This window comes from Haliaeetus leucocephalus, unplaced genomic scaffold (assembly GCF_000737465.1).
Source record: "Haliaeetus leucocephalus isolate CR32 unplaced genomic scaffold, Haliaeetus_leucocephalus-4.0 Scaffold587, whole genome shotgun sequence".
Classification (NCBI taxonomy): Eukaryota; Metazoa; Chordata; class Aves; order Accipitriformes; family Accipitridae; genus Haliaeetus; species Haliaeetus leucocephalus.
Window position 1 is genome coordinate 1,180,101 of NW_010973023.1, and position 14,322 is coordinate 1,194,422.

At 39.7% G+C, this 14,322-nt stretch overlaps 1 protein-coding gene across 2 annotated transcripts in view; it reads right to left on the bottom strand.

The window, feature by feature from the left end:
• AGAP1 (ArfGAP with GTPase domain, ankyrin repeat and PH domain 1) overlaps positions 1 to 14,322 on the bottom strand; it is a 394,096-nt gene that overhangs the window by 228,400 nt on the left and 151,374 nt on the right. For both annotated transcript variants that reach the window (XM_010577896.1, XM_010577895.1), the window contains exons 5-6: positions 10,772 to 10,913; positions 6,989 to 7,123 (exon numbers count right to left, since the gene is read on the bottom strand). In XM_010577896.1, the coding sequence (XP_010576198.1) occupies positions 6,989 to 7,123; positions 10,772 to 10,913 (277 nt within the window). The remainder of the gene's footprint in view (positions 1 to 6,988; positions 7,124 to 10,771; positions 10,914 to 14,322) is intronic.

Genomic DNA, 14,322 nt, shown 5'->3' on the forward strand with positions numbered 1-14,322 from the left:
GCCGGCACCGCCCCCGGCATCCAGCTCCAGCCGCCGGGTTCTGCGTGCTTGACTGACGTTGGAGCGTTACACCGAAGCGTTAATTTTATGTTCGTTTATACGCCAAGGCGGTTCTTAAAACGAAGGGGGGCTGAGGGGTTGTTGCTCCCGGATGAGCCGTAGTACTAAGGGCAAAACTTACATCCCCCTCTGTTTTTTTTTTTGTTGTTTTTTTGTGTTTTTTTTTTTAAGAAGGAGAAATAAAAGTGAAATGCAAATACCTGGACCTCACAACCAAAAGGATTTGGGTCCCAGTATTGCTGCAGCACGGAGGAGTGTGTCAGTTTTAGCAGGCTGATCCAGCCCACCTTTGACTAGCCTAACGAACGAGTAATCAGCCCGCCTCTGACTAGCCTAACTAATGAGCTACCAGAGCAGCACATCACATCGCTTCGGATGCCGAGCGCTCTCCAAAAGGTCACAGCTGCGCCTTACCGAAATCAAAGGAATTCCACGAGCCAGAGGACCTGCTCCTCAGCTCTGCCCCGCACTTGGGTCCCCACTGCCCCAGCCTCCCACTCCCAAACTCAAGAAGCCTTCAGGCCGTATTTAGTACACGAGTGAATATTGCCTCTTCCTAAAATAGCTGTCAGCAGAATAGGACAGAGACTTTATTTACTTCCCATTAGACTGATTAACATTTCCTAATGAAAATACATCTATAAAAGCTGACTTGGTAACACTGATAGCAAGTGACAGCCTTTCCCCGCAATCCGGCTGTATGAGGATTAATTTGTCATCTTCCATCCCTTAACGGAGAATTTGTACTTCAAGGTACCCCTTTTAGACACAATTGTTCAACACAACATCAGAAATATTATTTGGATTTGGAAATAAAATATTTCTGGTAAGCTTTTATACACACACTAGACACACTCCATAATAAAAGATTAGTTTAATTTGCAAATAAAGCATCCAAAAACAACAGCAACAGCGTAGCACTACAGCGAAAGGTCCAAACTGTGAGGCAGCAGTAGCCTCTGCCTTTATGTATCTGTAACTCCTGCCTCAATATTCACAGGTTTATTGCTATTTGGGGCATTTTTATTTCAAAATTTCTGTGTTACAGCCATCCACACAAGGTAAAACCTCCCCAAGTCTGTGTTTCACAACTCATGTAACAGACACCACATGCACAACAGAATGGGCTATTTGAGTTTTCCAAACCTCAACCCTAACCGAAGCACTTTTCCTAAGACAGACAGGGCAATAGCAATGCCATCCACAGTATCTGAGACAAGTAAGTGGGGCCAAAAATCTTCCAAGTGCATCTTCACAGGATGCAATGTCTCTAACAGCACCTTAACAGGGAGGCTCTAAACCCTGACACTGCAGAAATCCCTTCCCAGCAAGGTTCATCAGTAACATATATATACACACACAGATACACAAATACATATATGTGTGTATATACAGACACACAAATACATACATGTGTATATATATATACACACACACAGAAGAAATACAGTTCTAGGTATTCCTACTAACTACACAAGTGGGTCAGACCGCAAGCCCTTAAGAGTGGCTTTCTCTCCCCCAAATTTTTAAAGTTATAATACTGACATGACTAACCAGTAGGTTTTCAGCATTTTGCCTTATGCACATAGTTACAGTGGTAACTGCAGCAATACAAAGGATCTCCATACTGAAAGTTTATGGTGAAAGATTTAAGTATCTTCTAGTTTGATCGCTAGCAGGCATACAACCAAAGTGAACTGCTAAGCCACAGTAACAGACTCGACTCTGAATCGAAATTAAGATTCAAACCCGTTTGTTTCACACCCAGTGATGCAAGCTACATTGATGGTAAAATTTTACCCTCTAAATATTTGAACATTTGCTTTTCCTCTGTGACGTCAGAGAACTGCATGGCACACAGTTAAATGGGTCAAAGAAAATCTGAACATAAAGCAGGGAAAGATGTGCAATTATGAATACACTGTGAACAAAAATAAAAGCAATTCTTATGCATTAATGGTACATCAAGCTAATTCAAGAAGGCTAAAATCATTAAAAAGGCATCCTGGGGCAGTACACAGTCATTACAATACTGTGCTGACAAGAAATATTAAAATAATCATTTCCAATGTCATTGATAAAATCCATTCTGATAAGCAGGGAAAAAACCCACCCTAATTCTTAATTGGGAAATCTGAAGTAAAATGGATCCTATTAGCATTTGATCCTATTTTTTAAACATAATTCCCCTGTCCAACAATTCCAAATTCCAAATATCAAAAGCTAAAAAATAATTTATTATCCTCCATTGTTGGGCACGTTATTAAGCTAATCCCCTGGAACCTGGAATTTTTCTTTTTTATTTCAGACTGAAATTCAGAGCCTGCTCATGCAGCTCTGACTTCAAGCAGCGTCAGAGATTAGACCCAAGTGGGACAATGCTGAAGGTTAAAAACAGCTCTCTCAAATGTTCAAAATCCTGCTTCACTTTAGAGTACAAACTTTTACACGGAACAGCTGATCATCACATCACAGGATGCCTGAATACTTATTACACTTAGGAAATTACAAGCTCTAGTACACTATCAAAACAGCTTAATTTGTAAATTATTATTAGGATATCAGAAAATGAGTGATTCATCATATGCACATTCCAAAGGACTAAGAATAACCATCCTGACAGCAACTGTTTACAAATTACAGTGTTCAGCTTCTTAAAGCATTAAAAAAGTTATCTAAAAATACATAGATGTACATTAACTACACATCAGCCTTCATAAGAAGCTTCTGCAGACAAAAGTGAAATATTATTGTAAAGCAGTGTTCATATTATAAAATATGAACCTATGGACTCAATGATCTTAGAGGTCTTTTCCAACCTAAATGATTCTATGATTCTATACTCTGTTACAATCAATAGTGAGCTTAATCAACTGTAGTGAAGCATTGTAAACAATGTATTTGGATTTAACTAAAGAATAAAGTAGCATTCTCATAATAATAACCATTCAAGTTAAATTATTCTACCACTCAACTGCAGGGGAAAATAAGAAATTAGTTATAATAGACAAAAGTCATAACAGATGACCACTAACAGAGTTCAGTGGATGCTTGCAGGGGAAAAATTAGAAATTTAATTTCTAATGTGTGTGCAATGAAGGAGTAAAAGACCCTTCCATGCCATTTCCAATTTCTTCCTCCAAAAGGTAGTTCTACATCACATCAAGGCAGAAAAGAAACAAGAAACTAGACTTTAGAAAAAGCTTGCAAAACAGCACCTTTTGTAACAAAACTAATAACTGGTATGCTAAAGAAAAGTCTGCTCTAACTTGGACTGGTAACAGGGGTTTGGACAATGGAGGTTTACAGACAGTTTCAGATTTACCAACTCACTGGCAATTCAAAGTTCCTGAAAAACAGAAGGGGGAGAGGAAGAACAGGCTGCATTTGGACCATAAATTATGTATGTAAATCACAGCTGATGCAAACCATTGCACAGTGTTTGACTTGATTAAAAAAGTATCAAATAGGAGTCGTTGCATGCAAAATGAGAGCACTAAAGCTAACATGACTAAACCAAACCCAATCTCACCTATTGGATCCAGTGCAATATACACATTTAAAACAAACAAAAAACCCCAAACCACGCATAGCAATCAACATTATTCTAAAAATTTACAAGAAGTGAAGCGTTCGTCAAAGTTACGAGCCAGGAAAAGCTGTGGGACCTTGGTCAACATACTAAAAATACCCTCATGGACCTACCAAAGCAAACACTTGGAGCATCTAAATACCAAGCATTACCTACCCTGGAATATGATAAATAGCGATTAAATCCTATACCTAAATCCCAAGAATGGATACCCATCCAGCTGGGAGCAAAGTCTAAAAACAATTTCAATACAGAAGCAGTCTTGATAGGTATAGTAGCTTTATGTCTTGCATACAGCTACTAACTCGCCAACAACTATTTTTCCTCAGCTACACACAATAAAAAAACCTGTCTTATCCATTCATCTATTAATGAAATGCAATAATAATTGGTCTGTACCCCTTTCAAGATTGCTGAAAAACACAATTAATTTATGAAGGCTGCTGGCACTGACTGAGGGTTTCCGCAAAATAATAAGAAACACTTAAGAGCATACTACGTGAAGACCTCTACTTTGCCTGTCCCTCTTCCCCTCATCCCTTATTTTCCTTGTTCATGGACAATATTTACATCAAGAAGCGTTTTTTTTTTCAAGTCAGACTAGGCTTTCTGATGTTGGATAATCAGCTCCATTCATTTTGGAAAGGATCCAAACACAAAGAGACGTTATTAACCAATGTTGTGTGCTGCTTGACTTCGAGCAAACAGGGCTCAAAAGTCCCTTGAGGGATACCCAAGAGGCAGTCCCTCAGAAGGTTGTATTGCAGAATTCACTTGCAATTTAAAAAAAAAATAAAAAAAAATAAATTAAACCATGGGTATGGAGTCCAAGTCATGTAACCCAGCAGATGTTTGCTCCCCTGTTGAAGGGGTGGCCCCAAATCCTTTAGTATAAATGAGGAAGAGCCACTCCAGTTTAACAGCAGCATCAGAGAAGACGCGATACTAAGCAGAAGCCAGCAAGGTAACGGACTGGCTGCACACATTCAGACTCACAAAGCACTACAGCGTTCTACAGGTGATGTGCCAGTGATGTCAAGTCACAAGCCATTCTGGGCAGTTTTATTAAATTATATCAGGTGTGGTTATATACATGTTATATTTCATGCCTACCAACACAAAAAGGCATTGGAACAAAATTGGAGCGTGTGTGTAAAACTAGTGTACATTTCATCATACTGGCTTTTATTTCCTATTGAATACAATTTCACAAAAGATATAACCTGTTCATTGCCAAAAAAAGTAAAAAAAGCAAAGTTATTCTCATTAGTCAAAGGCTTTCACAGCATTAATGGTCACTAAAGCAATGGTGATATCACCTACAGCACTGGCTGGTGCCAACGACAGCCCTCCCCAACATACCATGTGTGTCCCAGTAAGTCAGCCTCCTGATGTGCAGTCCAACAATACGTCAGATCCTTTTTCTAAAGGAAAGATAATTTAGAAGCTTTCTTCAAACTTCTGCATTTCTACCTCTTGCCTTTCAGTGGTCCGCATACAGACTATATGAACCCTCTGAAGAAGCCACTAAAAACATTGTTAAGATTACATTCAACCTGAACCTCCTAGAGATGCACAAACCAAGCGTCATTTAATCAAGTGCTCCCTATTAACAACTTCACTGTTCATTCACACCCCCTCATTTAACAGGGTTAAGAAGTTGCTTTGTTTCCTGCTGAAATAAACAGCAAAAATTATCAGGAACTGGATTTGGTCCCAGACATGTCTGGCAACTGTAGCACATTTATACAGAAGCATTCCTAATCCTATTAGCTGGCAGATATTACATAGTTGGTCGAGTGCCATGTAGGTAAAACAAAACCTTGATATTTCTTAAACACATGATCTTTGTCAATTCTTTCTACTTACTACCAACATTTAACAGAGACACAAATAAGCTTTCTGGAAGCTTACAACTTTATCACACTAGCTTTGTGCCAAGAGACTTCCCTCTCAAAAGGTCCCTAAGAAAGGAAAGGGGGAAAGGGGGCGTGCAAATATAGGCTGTACAAAGATCCACAAACACCACAACTTGGAATATATAATTAAAAAAATCTAACTATAGCTAGCACTCACAAATGTACTAACAAAAAACCCTAACGGTTCTTTGAAACTCAGACTCAATATAGAAAAATCTAGGCAGTGAACACAGTAATTTCTGCAACTAGTTCAAGCGAAAACAGTGAGCAAAGCACAAAGATACAGCTTTAAATGCTCTTCTCTGAAATCCTACCAACAGGGTAGGTAACAACACCCTTACTTGGAATTAAACCTAGTGCAGTGCACGTCAGTATTTTCCATTTTAAAATGTGAATGTTTTGCTTGTCTTTTTTTAATTTTAGCTGTCTTCACACACATCTCTGACAGGTATTGATGTGACACTGTCTCACAAAACCACAGACGGCGCAGGTCTTTGCACTGAAAAGCTGGCAACAAAAAATCCAGAACTAAGGAGCTCTGAGAAGTATTTCCATATAATTAAGAAGGCTTTTACATGCAGCAGAACTGCTGCGATGAGAAGCTGACAAGTTCAGCCACTAGACAATAACCGCGGTTAGAAGAGCAGACAGCAAAGCCCCAAGCCACCTGGCTGAATTTCCACTAGAGGGGGCACAAAGCCCATCTCATACAGTAAAGACCAAGTTCAGCATCACTTCTCCAGTCACAGAACTCATTCCAAGGGTTAACTGTTCCAACAAAGTTACAGACGGTCAGAAAGCACTTTTGTTATTCCTTTTTTTGAGAGGGTACACAACAATCCCAAGTACCTCCTACAAGGCAAACTAGAACATTGCTGCTAATGATGTTTTAAACCACCCTTAAGCAGCCAACTTTATTTCTAAACCCCCACACAAGACTGTCCACTTCTAACACTCCATGAATGCCATGGGTTACTTCTCCTGATTACCCTATTCATACCAATTTTCTCAATTTATTCTCAGTTTCTCAAACGTGCAAGACAATTTTCAACAACTTTTCACAAATAGCCTCTCAACATCTCCATGAGCACTAAATCAAAACAAAGAAAACTTTGCTAAAATAAAGCAAGCACCAAAGAAAACTGAAAAATAAAGGCTAAAAATAGCTCAAGATGCTTAAGACTAAAGGTGCTGGTAGAGAATACAAGAGTGTACATGTGCTGTGTTCAGCATAAGGAGCCCTCTACTTCATTTAAGATAATACAAAACAAATCTCCAAAAGCAGGCATTTTCTTTAACTAAACATTAATGAACACTTGCAAAACAGACAAGTACCTAAGCTATCAGACATCAGCAATTATTTTAAAAACTAGCTACAGTATTGTGTGATGTGCTGGATGAAAAAAGTAATCTTTACCGTCTTGGAAGACTCTCTCCACGTTGAGTCCGTAAGTAGCACAGGTTTCATAGTAAGTGCATCTCTTGAGATCATTCGATAATTTCCTTGCTCTGGCATCGTCTATGACACGTGGATTACTGGAACTTATAGCATCTACAGCAACAACAGGGAAAAAATACATATTTAGACATACTTTGAAAACATCATGTTATAATTACCAATATCCAAGCAGGAAATTTAAGTACAAACCATGAGACTTTTCGAATTTTGGGGAAACAACAGGGGTGCGCATCACTCCAATTTTATACTTTGTTGCTAGTATCACCAGCACCCAGACTGATTCTGAAAACCAGGAAAAAAGATGCTTTTTGGTTACCTCAAAATATATTTAGGTCACTAGCTGCAAAAAATACACAATCACATGTAAAAACATGAGCTCTGATGTAAAACATACTTAGAAAAACAAGCGGCTGATGATTCTGAACATGTGAAATGATTTTTAGGCCTCCTATAAATATCAGCACTGGCTTATAAGTAAATTTCACCTGTAGAGTGTGAAGCACAAAACACAACACGTTTGTAAGGACAAGAATATTTTCAGTGGAGAAATAATGGGATGGGGGGAGAAATGGTACCAGGTATTACTGCAACAGGCAGGGCAAGTGTTCGATTTGCGCATAAGAGATGCTTTTCTTTAAAAAAACCTAGACAATGCTAAGACAACTGGGGAAAAAAATCACGATGGCAGATAAGAAATAACAAAGCTGTACAGGACTGCCATTATCATGTTGCTCAAAATCTAGAGTCCAGTTCTTCCCTCAGTTCCTCATGTAACTCTGCTCTTTATGCTTATTTTTGCTCCTTCCCGTTTTTTTGGCTAGTTCCGTCTGCGTTTTGCCTAGGCACAGAGAACCAACAGTGTGCTAGCAAGGCCAGGCTGGAAGCAAAGCACTCTGCTAAATCCCAGCTGTGAACCTGCGGCACACACACCTCAGTGGAGGCACACACTCCCCAGTTCAACATGAAACTGAGATTTTTTTCATATAGTCACAGGTTCCATTGTTGACCTGGCTTCCAAGTCACAGCCAAGACTGGATCCAGGAAACTTATCATAAATGACTTTGAGTCTCAAACCTTGATGTAAAGGCTCCCATGAGACATTGTGTGAACATATTGCAAAGCCAATACAAATGATATTTTCCTAAACAAATAATAATACTTTGTACCTCTCTGCAAGAGTTACTTTTCATGCATGCTTTTTAACTCCAATTTCTAGAGCCTAGCCATAGGAGCTGAAAAAAACCTTACACCAGAAAAAAAACAACCGAACAACCCCTGCTAACAGATGAAGGGGAAATTTCTTCATTGCTACTCCACCATAGGGAAGAACTCTACAAAGGTTATACTGGTTGACTATCTATAAAGTGATACTGCTATGAAAAATCTTAAAAAGCAACTTTTTTTTCCAGGACTATCATGGTAATTTTTACCTCTGGCAAAAAAAAAAAAAAAAAAAGTCTTAAGGTGAGACAGCAGTACTACCTGTTCTACAGAACTCTGCAGCTACCACCTCGCCACCACGACAGGCACCAATTTCAGCATTTACAGCTGCTCAGAAAGTTTTCCTAAAAGTCTGCTGCTTTCTGTGGCAGCAAAACTACATTCGTTCTTTAGAAAAAAAAGCATCACTTTTGACGTGAGCCTGAAGTCAGTGACTCTTGCTATGCTGTATTTGAGGCTGGGTTCTGGGCATGACATGACCATATCTCAACCAATGTTATCGCTACCTTCTCATGAGATCTAATTAATAAAAACAGAGTGGTTATTTGGAAAGCTAAAGACAGATTTATTTATTTTTTATCAGCAGAGGGCGCTGAAAACATTTAACCAGACAGGAACTGATAAGCAACAACAGGACTTCAAAAACTTTGACTTGCAAAGCAAATTCAGTACTACAGCCTGGCCCACCGCACCACAACCAGGCAGAGGAGAATGTTTGGAAGCATCCAGCAAGCGCTCATGTTTTGGGAGAGATTTCATTTCACAGCTTATTTCAAGAATACCAGTCAAAACCAAGAAGCTAGATGTCAAAAAGGTGTACTTCAAATATATTTCATATATTTCATTTCACTGCACCGCTTGACCATCAAAGTAGCCAAAAAGTTGTATTTTTTCCTGACGCTTACTCCCAGAATTAGCAGTATTTCCATCTTTAGCCACATTTTTAAAAATCCCCTTTGTATCAGCGCTGCAACAGAAAATAAACTTTGATAAACCAAATTCCATTCTGGTAATGACGGGAACAAGATGGAAAACCATACCCCAAAGTGTCGGATGTGCAGAAAGAAAAACACCTCAGGGAAATGTTTCCCCCTCTCCTTTTTTGACCCCAGTTTTAAGGTCACAGCATGGCCCTTCAAAGCAGTTAATTTCTGCTTTTTGGCTGTAGTTTCCGCTATCCTAGGACTTTTTGTGTACCTACTTCCCTTTTCATTCTTTATCATCTGTTTCCACCCCACAGCTCAGTTGCAATTCCTCCTTCTGTGCTGCCCATGCTTCCCCTCTGCCTTCACGTGGCAGCACTGGTGACAGCTGGGCAGGCAGGCAGGGAAAAGCAAACTGGTCTCTAACCACAAAGCTGACAAAAGAATAAGCTGAGAAAGCAGTGAAAAGCTTCAACATCACCAAAACCAGTAGTGTACACTAAAAAGGAAGATGCCCAAAATCGAACCTACAAGAGCAACTCACGACACTTGTGTTTTCCCTCTAACGCAGCACAGTAACCTGGCGTTATACTCTGAAAGAAATGTTTCAGTGGGAAGAAACTCACAAAAATGTCTGTACTATGCTTCCAAAACAGGAGCTCTGTAAAGAAAGAAGTCTGTGTCTGGCACCTATGCAAGAACTCCTCATTTTTGGTAAGAATTATCACAGGAGGGTCATCTACATAGCTAGGTGCAGAGCAGCCTCAACTCACGTCTACTCCATGCAGCAAGCTAACTGCAATATGGGAAACTGGTGAAATGTTAACGTGACGCACTGGCAAAACAAGGCAGGGAATACCCAAAAGATAGCTCAGATGCAAAAGAAACTGAAATACTGCTGGTGCCTTTCCCTTGCTACATTTTCCCGTAGGCTAGCTGCTGCTCGCTGCTGCTCCAGAAGAGGTTTTGGAAAAACAGAATTGGGTGTGGGGGTGGTGTTTCAGGCGGCTAAAAGCTGCATTTCTATTTGATTTAAGGAGTGGCTGACCTGAGAGACTGCACAGGGGCACAACAGTGCTCCAACGGTGTTGGAGGTTTTTGATTGCTGATCTATCTGCCTCTTAGGAATGCCAGGATACTGATCACTTCTAGACTGCCAAGTTAATGGAAACCAGTTTGACTTCAAAACCTCATTACACAACTGATTCACCTGCCCAAATTCAACATTACCATCTCCCTGCTGATGAAGAAAACCACTGTGACTAGCAAGCGCTACAAATATTTTTCAAATATTCTCGTAAGTCATCATTGCTAAAGTCCTATACTCCCTCTCCCAAGAGTGCTGCAAGGACATTTGTCTCCCATCTCAAACCAGTCCTCGCAATGTCATGGGGCCCTGTAGCAAGCCAGCCAAGGAAGCCCAAAGGGCAGACCACCACTCTGCTGATTAACTGCCAGTTTATCCACAAGCTCTCGTCATCATACACGTGGCAGTACTGATGCAAGAGAGGGGAAAGGACAGGACATGGCTTTGCCAGCTTGGAACAACAGTCTATACAGTCACAGAAACACAGTCGTAAATCAAGACTGCACTTACCCTGCGTTCCCACTAGTACCATTGGAATTTCACTAGTGTTACGATAGTTAGCCATACGGCTGTAGTAGTGGTAAACAGTCTGGAAGCTAATTTCATCTTCCAAGCTGAAGACAAATATAACAGCATCCACCCACATGGCAAACTGCAGAACAAAAATGGAAAAGGCATACTATGAGAAAAGCAGTGATGAGGAAAAAGAGAAACATTCTTACCTTACTTGGAGGGAAACACACATCAGAGAAACTTACTTAGTGACAATAACCAAGGACTTAAAGTGGCATACATTTCTAAAGTGATGAATCTTATCATTCTGCAAGTGATGGGGATCTGGGATACACAAAGGTTTTTCCCCACACTCACAACCGCATCTCTTCTTCGCTGGTATATGATATTACAAGGCCAACTACTATCAGTGCATATTGGTTTCGATTCACAGAGAAAGAAGATATCACAGCCTCAGATTTCTGAATTTGTGAATTTTAAATGAATAACACTTATCTCTAGGCACTTGAGGGCCCCATTTAGTGTGCTATTTCCCCACCCTGTGATTCACATGCATACATGCACGCTGATGTTTCTGTTAATACCAGGACAAGTATTACGGTTGTGGTTTTACAAGCATTGCTAGTAATTCTCACCTCTTGATCAATGTCCAAAAACTTTAATTTCAGATTTCCAATTCTTCACTAGACAGACACTCTTAATTGAGCAAACAATACCAAATGTCTTGTTCATCTTTCAGTGTGAAAGCAAACTATTCTCTCTTGGCATCAGTAATCTGCTAAAAGACGTGCATATCCACAGGCCAAGGCAAGGTGCCGCTTAAGTGACCATGCAAGTGAAAAAATTCTAGCTCACAAGTGAACTAAAATTGTTTAAACACATTTAGCATAACAGTACACATATACGGGACATCAAAAAAAGACTTAAGTTAAGCTTACCCCACTACCTTTGTTTTTCCCTAAGTGACTCCATTCCTACCCAAATTTAGACCAATGGAAATAAGCTTCAGCCATCGGTATTCATGTTCTTCATTATATTACTACTACAATATGCCAGGTAGATTGGGGACACACTGAACACACAGCAAGCTGCAAGGACATTCATTTGGGAGATGTTTTGCTGAGTTTTACACTACTAGCCTAGCTTTGTCAGCACTTAGTTCAGCCCTACCAACTCTTGCAGTTTTGTTTCTGCTCTTGCAGTATTTAACCTGCTTCACTCACTAGTTTGTAGATTCACACAATCTCAGCCCTCACTAAGGCATCCCAAGCTGGCATATGCAAAGGGAAGAAAAAAAGAGCCACCAGGATGAATCTGGAAATCTCTTTAGGTACTGAAGTTGCTGAGCTCATTAAATTTTCCTTTTTCAGAATCAGGAGCTAGTAGTGCTTCTTGCCTCTTTTTCATATGGCAAATTAGCTGATCATTTAAGTTAACGTGCATATTCGTGGCTGTATTGTACGTGAAACCAAACACTACCTCACCGGTTCCGGTGTAAAAATAGCCAAAAGTGTTTTGAGGTTTTCAAGACAGTCAGGAGGACAATCTTCTAGATGGTAACGATAAGACTGTTTACACACAGCATAGTTACTACCAGAATAAAGTCAACTACCACGCTATCAAATCTGAACTATTCAAACCAGAAGATCTAACCAAAGGAACCAGAGACAGTATCATTACTGTGTGTGGACTTGGTTTTGGGTCTTGTTATAAAATTGTTCTCACTGACTGGACTCAGCAGCATCATGCCAAGAACACTTCCTTACAGGTACAATGTCCTTAAAGCATCAGTTTGGAAGGTAACAGTCTCTCTAAATTTTCTTAATGTTTCATCAGTGTGTAGCAGCAGCCTTCTAATGACAATTATTAAAAAAATCCAGAGCATGGTTATTCTGTGCAGTTTCTCCAGACACAAATATTTCCAGTAATTTCTTATTTCTCTTTTTATATTAAAATAAGTTTAAGCTTTGTGGATATCAGACCTGTGATATTAAAAACCAAAGGAAATTTGGAAAATATGCACAAGGTCTAGAAACCCAGGATATCTTATCCACACCACTGTGTGGGGAATGGCTTTAAATAAGAAGGATAGGTCAGCTGCTGATACACAAATCCACCTTCAGACTTACTACTGTGACTGAGCAGATCTGTTTGTTCAAGATAAGCCCAAACAAACCCAAATTCTACAAAAAGTTCTAAATTGCAAAAGAATAGCACGTGGCAGCTTGTTAGAGCTCAGTTGCTACGTTAATCAGGTTTTAGAACAGGAGGCCACTACATTTGTAACAGATCGCAGCAAGAGTAAAATAAAACCTGGTGAGCAAAACACATCGTCAATATTCACAAACTGAAGCAGCATCAGCCAGTATACTTCACCGCCTTCTCAATTCTATGAAATGAGCTTTTCTTTAATAATAATTATTTTCATCTTTGCACAATCTTATGTTAGACAAGAAAGAGAGAGATCATAGATCCAGAAAATGAGTCTTCAGGTGAGTTTGTTTTCCCTCCCTTCCTGCCAAAAAGAAGGGGACTGTAAAAGTGAGACCTGAGCTGCAGCCTTTGCACTGAAGCAAAGAATCCATCACCGGGGGAACTCCCCCCGAGCCGGTGCCACTGAGTGCCAGGAAGACTGCAGTTCAGCTCGTTACTCATTGAAATCTTAATTCTATCCTAACTATCCACAAAAATATACCGCACTGTTGCAAGAAGCAGAACCTTAAGGCTAAATTACCAACCCTTTTTATATCATAAGTAAATAGTGGGTGGTAAACATTTTTCTCCTGATAATGTTCCATTTTCATTATACAGATATAAATATTCATGAACCCAGAAGTAAAGTTTTTATTCCAGGAATTAATAAACACATATAAAGATCTTTAATATACACACGACTTGAAATTATACTAAAGATAATTTACACATGAAACACATCTGAGAGGTGAAATAGCACTAACACCTTAAACCTTGCCATACTCATTATTTGCTGAAGAACAAACCTCAGCCACAATAGTAATTAAAATCCCCAAATTTACCTAGCATAGATCAAAAGCAAAACACTGTGTCTGTTTATTAGTTTGCAGTTAGCGCAAATGAACTCTGCAAAACCAATTCTTCAGGTACAAAAATATTTAGATTGCTGTGTGTACCTTTACAACTCCACTATTTATGGTTTTATATGAGGGAATGTTCTCTAAGCATTAGGGCCTGGAAACCGTTGTGCACGTCAGCCAAATTATTCACGGCCTCAAACAGAGCACTTCTTTTAGGCGCCTGCCTCACACGGCTGCAGATGTGCCAGCGACACTAATTTTTTGTTTTGGTTTTTTTTTAACTTCCTTCCAGGATGTCTCTCTTGGACTCCATTTCCTCCACCTCCTTTCTCTTCTCTTTTGTCCGGGCACCTTCCCCCATGCTCTAATCCTCCTGCAGCTAATGAGCAATAGTGGAGCATTGAAACACAAGCTGCTGCTGCTGGCACCACTCCTGTTCAGCTGTTTGGCGATAGCACAGTTCCTGGTGCTGGATTTTTTTTTTTTTTTTTTTTT